Source organism: Rhineura floridana, chromosome 18 (genome assembly GCF_030035675.1).
Source record: "Rhineura floridana isolate rRhiFlo1 chromosome 18, rRhiFlo1.hap2, whole genome shotgun sequence".
NCBI lineage: Eukaryota > Metazoa > Chordata > Lepidosauria > Squamata > Rhineuridae > Rhineura > Rhineura floridana.
This window is the reverse complement of record NC_084497.1, coordinates 6,039,135-6,045,134: the sequence shown is the minus strand read 5'-3', so window position 1 is coordinate 6,045,134 and position 6,000 is coordinate 6,039,135. Positions and strand designations below refer to the sequence as shown.

Below are 6,000 nucleotides of genomic sequence, written 5' to 3'. Positions count from 1 at the left end.
ACAAAGGATCCTGGCAACTGCCGTTTTGTTCAGGGTGCTGGGAAGCGTAGTTCTGTGAAGGGGGCAAACTACAGTTGCCAGGATTCTTGGGGGGGACACCCATGTGCTCAGTAGTGGAGTGGCAGATGCAGAAGAGCAGGATCCCTTTGTGATAGTCACAGCTAGTCTAAGATTACAGAATAATCTGGACTTCCGGGAAGGGTGACTTCGCTTGTGCCTGCTTTTGAGACAGGCTCCCGCCTCCAAAGAAGCTTATTCAGATATAAATCAGTCAGAACATTTTTTTTTGACTGATGAAATTTCTCCTGGGCAGGGAGAAACGTAGAGATCAACCTCAAAAGCCTGTTTTTGTTGGGAGGACTGGATTTCATTAATTTATGAGAAAAGGTCCAGCCAGCAATGCCGGACGGACTTCCGAACAAGCTCTATCTGATTAATGCGATACGTTTATCTTTTCTTCAAAGAGAAAACGGACTAACAGGCAAGCACCTTTCTTTCTATTCTTTTTTTTACTTGGTTTAAATTGAAAAAGAGATTTGTCAAATGAATCAGCTTTAAAGAACTTCTGGGTGAGCTATAACTCTTCTCTGTTATTCACGAAATTAACAGCTTATCTCTGTTTCTATTGCAAAAAGCTGTCCTGGAAGTGCATTCTAAAGATATAAACAGAAGAGGGATTTCTATTCCGAGGAACATTATATTGTCTGGGACTATTCTCTTTTTGGTCTATTTTATTTTGACGAATCTGCTTCTTCAGGATGCCACTAACTGTTTTGATGCTGGGAACTAAATTTGTTTTGTGTTCTTGAACATAGAGAGATAAGGCAGGCTGCTCTGTTTATACTGTGATGTCATCAAGCCTGGAATATTAACCCAATTGTTGCTGAAATAAGAAGTGGTTCTTCTTTATTTTTGTTTTGTTTTGTTTTTGTGGTTTTAAAAATGGCAATCAAGAAAGTGGCTGAGAATCTGGAAGTAATTATGTTTCAGAAAATAATGGATGAGATTGAGATAACGAAACAAACCCTGCGACAGGGCAGTAAGGAGCTGAAAATTGAACTGAGCAAAATGACGCAGGAGCTTAAAGAAATAGGGGATCCTGTGAGAGAGGAGAATGAGATCAGAGATGAGAAAAGAAAAAATAAAGGGAAGATACAAGCCCTGGAGATTGGAACAAATGTGGAATTGGAAAAAGATCTGGAGTTTATGGATATTAGAAATAAAATTTAACGTTATCTCTGAAGAAATTAATGAAGATATTAGAGATAAAGTTATCAATGGCTTGGATAATCTTCTGGACTGGAATGACGTGATGGAGCTTGATATAGAGAAAATCTATGGAATTAACTGCAGCCATGTGACAATGGAAAAACTCTCAAGAGATGAGCCAGTGCATTTTGTAAAAAAGAAAAACACAGATATGACTTTACAACAATATTTCAGCAACTTATTCAGAATTGATGGCAAGAAAATATTTGGGATAGAGGAAATTCCCATCAGACTCTTATTATATGACTATGGCTATGACAGCAAGATTATTATGGAATACTGATAATGGAAGATTGGACACTGAAATTACTGGACTTAACAGGACTATTGAAGATGGAAGATGGAATTAATATGGATAATGGAATAATGGCTATTGAAATTATTGGACCTAACAGATTTTGATGAGATGGATTAATCGATATGTTTATTTGGACTATGGTTATGACAATAAGATTATTATTATTATTAACGAGATGGATTAATCGACATGTTTATTTGGAGAAAAATTGATAGATATATTTCTTAAAGAATTGAAACCTCTCTTTGACTTTTTGTGGAAAGAATAAAGTAATGTTTATGAGATTTGATGATTAATTAAGATAACTACTGGAGGAAAGTGATTTTATAATATAATTTAAGAGACAGGATTGTTATATATTGTAGACCTACAACTGATTTGATCTGCGACAAATGGGAAGTCAACATTTTATTTTTTTGTTTAATCATTTTTGTTTTGTTTTGTTTTTTGTCTTTGAATGTTTTATGATTTTGTTTTGTATGTTTTATGAAAATTTGAATAAAAATTATTGTAAAAAAAAAAATAAGATTACAGAATAATCTGGTCAGGCTGGAATGCTGCTTTCTGCTTCTCTGTCGCTATTTATTTATTTTGATTGATTTATTATTTGATTCATATCCCGCCCTTCCTCCCGGCAGAAGCCCAGGGCGGCAAACAAAAGCACTAAATACACTTTAAAACATCATAAACATGGACTTTAAAATACAAACAAAACATCTTTATAAACATTTTTTAAAAGCTTTCCAAACATCTTTCAAAAAAGATTAAAATGTTTTTTTTAAAAAAAAAAAATTTAAAAACATATTAAAAAGCAATCCCAACGCAGACGCAGACTGGGATTTGACTGTCCTTTCTCACTGTTAAAGAAATATTGTCTGAATTCAGTGTCACCTTCCTCATTAAACCTGTGAATTGTGCCTTTGTTACAAACTCATAATGGGCCTCAGGCCAGCCTGCATTCTTTTTCTCTCCCCCTCAGTAGTTTTAAGTCGGCACTGAAAAGAGTACAGTGACATCAAGAGGCAGGGAGTTCCAAGGTGTAGGTGCTGGCACACTGAAATAGCAATTTCTTATCAACATGGAACGATTATTACGTGGCACCTCTAATGGTGTCAGTTCCGCAGACAGAAGCGGTCGAGTGGACACATTTGGGATAAGATGGTCCCGTAAGTAAATTCATCCCAAGCCATTAAAGGCTTTATATACCAATAGTAACAAATCAACAACCAGTGCAGATCTCTGAGCAGATATTACATGCTGACAGGCTCCTCCACTTAAACATGAACCTCACTGGTTGACTTTAGACCAATCACACACACATACACTCACCCTGACCTACCTCACAGGGCTGTTGTGAGGAACGGAAGGGCTATATCTCAGTGGCAGAGCATGTGCTTTGCGTACATGCAGCAGCATCCATACTCTGTTGTGATCTCTTGTGCAACAGACATGGGAGGAGGCCTCCCAATATAGCTTGATTCTGCACCAGTATCCAGTTACGTACCTTCTGACTGGAGACGAAACATGATTATGAGGAGAAATATAATTAGATGCAAAGTACATACCTGCAGTATAGACAGGTACATCTTTCTAATATTATACATAATAATACATAACATTAATGCACATGGTGAAGTTATATTAGAATGGAAAGAATGGGGTGGTTCTCGGTGTTGCAAGTCCCAAGCGGAGAGACTTCATTGTTATTCTTTTCAGCCAATGGCCATTACAATATGGAGAAACATACAAAAGAACATCTTTATAAAACACTACATTTCAATCTGATAAAGCACGGATAAAAACCCCAAACGATGAACGGGAGTAATAAGAGTTTACTGCCTTTGTTTAGATTAGGCGCACCCTCGGCTGAGCTCTCCTTAGCTTTGGACACTGGTGTCATTCCGGAAGGCCGTTCTGATCTTTCTTGCGGCTAATGCAGACAAGTGACGTAAGCGCCCGATAAGTGACAAGTTTGTCTGGGATCTGCCAGCAGCCATCTGAGCTTAAAAGCTCCTTTGGTTGGCCTTCTGAAGAAGTCTGAAAAGGAAGGATGAACTTGGCCCTTGGTGAATTATATGAGGGGCGGTGTAGCCCCGGGTACGAAGCCTGGCATCCCCAAGGCAGAGAAGGTGGCTTCACTGGTGATGGGGGGGAAACGCTTCTCTGTTACGAGTGTCCTGGGCTTGGACTGACTCTGTAGAAGGGAGCTGCAGATGGTCTTGGAGAAAGTCTTTATCAGCTAGCAGAGAGAGAGAGAAAAGCAGGAATGAGTGTTGGCAAGTTTTTAAAGTCAAGCTGCGCCGCTCTGGTGGTCTCCTTGAACACCTACCTTTGCATACAGAAGGTCCCAGCTTCAAGGGAGAGCTAGGAAAAGGCTCTCTGTCTCAAATCCTGGGAAGCTGCAGCCTGTCCGTGTCGACAGCACTGAGCTAGCTGCTTTAGTTCCTTTGTAAAAGAGCCCTTTAGTCAACCGTGAGGACTGGAATCTTATTTTATCTTTAATAGAAGGACCATAGCTCAGTGGTAGGACATTTGCTTGGCATGCAGAAGGGCATTGCCTTGGCTCTCCTTGCCTCGTTGGTTTGGCCAATAATCCTGAGCTAGACAGACCAAGGGTCTGACTCCGTAGAAGGCGGCTTCTTACACGTTTCTTTAACCAACCCTTTGTTCAGAAACATGAGGACTAGAATCTTTATTTTTAGAAGGGCTGTAGCTCAGTGGGGTAGAGCACCTGCTTTGGATGCAGAAGGCTCCAGGTTCGGTTTCTGGAGTCTCTTAAGCTGGGCTGGGAAAGCCTGGATGCCTGGCGAGCTGCTGCCAGTCAGTGCAAACAGTGCTGAACTAGATGAATTAAGGGCCTGACCCAGTATTAGGGAACTTCCCTCGGCTCCTCTGTAAATCAGCCCTTTACTCGGAGCCGTGAGAATCTGGCCTGATGCTTCAGGGAAGGGCCGTAGCTTACCAGGAGAGGGATCCACTTTGTTGTCTGATCCAGGCCATTGCCATGGAGCCCCCCTCCCCATCCTTACGGCTTTAAACCCGGGTTCCTCACCTCCTTAGCCCCGAGCTTTGCACCGGCTGTTCCTCAGGGCTTCAATCTGGGGGGCCAGCTTGTAGAATTGGGGCCGCCGGCTCGGTGCGAAGGACCAACAGGATTGCATCAAAGCAAAAACCTTTGAGACGGGGGGGAAGACAGGGAGGGTGAGGCGCAGGGTGTAGTTGCCCAGGATCCCGGGGTGTTGTGTGTCTTAGACCCCTTACTTTTTTGGGAGCAGGATCCCAGCAGAGTCCCTATGTCTCTAGCGTCCTGTGAGCCAATCAGCATGAAAGGGGAGTGTGTTAGCCACTGAGAAGAGTCTTCTCACATGCTTCCTTCTCCTTTCCTGCTGACTGAAGCCAAACGGAGTGAGAGTAGGCAAGAGAAGACTCTTCTCAGTAGCTAACACACTCCCCTTTCATGCGGGTTGGTTTCTAGGGATATCTGTTGTTGCAGTGGAAGGACAGAGGAGTGTGGAGATGATGACGGAGAGCAAGCGAGTGTGAGGGGCATGGCTGTGGCCATCATGAAGGGGCCCTGCACTTCTGGAGTTCCCACTGCACTCCTAGTGAGGAGGGGGTACTGAACTGGATGCAATCCTGGCCATGCCAATTCTTGCTGTGGGGTCCTTCCCATCCTTAAAGCTAGCATTAAATGCGCCCGCTCTCCAAGGGGGCTAAAAGATCTGTCTGTTGATCTCCATGGTTTGGTTTTCTTAGAAGGCATCTCTGTGGTGCATTGTTTTATTTACGCACGCGTAGAGGCTGAGCATACAATGGAAGGGCTCGCAGCACAGACCCTCAAACAGCTCTTGCTCCCCGCATTCCCTTTTTCTAGGGTCCCAGAGAGCAAGTAAAGCCTCTGCATGCCTCTTCCCAGCCCGGTTCAAGACTGCAAAGTCCTTCCCTTCACAAACATGGCAGACCTTGATGAGGCCACCTCCGCCTTCAGCCCACCTGCCAGGATCTTTAGCCAATAGTTTCAATGGAGCACTTTGCCCCACGCTTAACATAACAAAGCAGACCCTTAACTCGAGCCCTTAACAAAGAGACTGCCTTGACCACTGGTTTGATTTTTTGGGGTTTTTTTTAGCAGTTTTCCTCAAGATAACAACAGGCTTGGAGGGGAGCCCGAAGAGGACATCTAGACTAACTCCTCCCCTCAAATGTACGACCTCTGTTCATCGAAGGGTTACTCACCTCGGTCGGACAATTGGCAGGTGAAGGGAGGCGCTGGTTCTGTTTCAGTAGCTCTAAGAGGTGGCAAACGATCAAAGTGGGCTTAGCGGGCCCCAACATTCGGAGAAATTCCTGCAGGGGGGGGGAAGGGGAAAGTCAGAGAATAATGTCAGTGATATGCTGCTGAATATTGTGCACACACCATCGTGTGTTTACAC

At 43.2% G+C, this 6,000-nt stretch overlaps 1 protein-coding gene across 1 annotated transcript in view; it reads right to left on the bottom strand.

Annotated features, from left to right (window-relative positions):
• Positions 1–2,191: 2,191 nt before the first annotated feature.
• The window catches only part of JAK3 (Janus kinase 3), a 35,320-nt gene continuing 31,511 nt past the window's right edge, over positions 2,192–6,000 (bottom strand). Inside the window, exons 22-24 of the mRNA XM_061602240.1 lie at positions 5,804–5,914; positions 4,620–4,740; positions 2,192–3,806 (exon numbers count right to left, since the gene is read on the bottom strand). Of these exons, the coding sequence (XP_061458224.1) occupies positions 4,624–4,740; positions 5,804–5,914 (228 nt within the window). The 3' untranslated portion in view covers positions 2,192–3,806; positions 4,620–4,623. The remainder of the gene's footprint in view (positions 3,807–4,619; positions 4,741–5,803; positions 5,915–6,000) is intronic.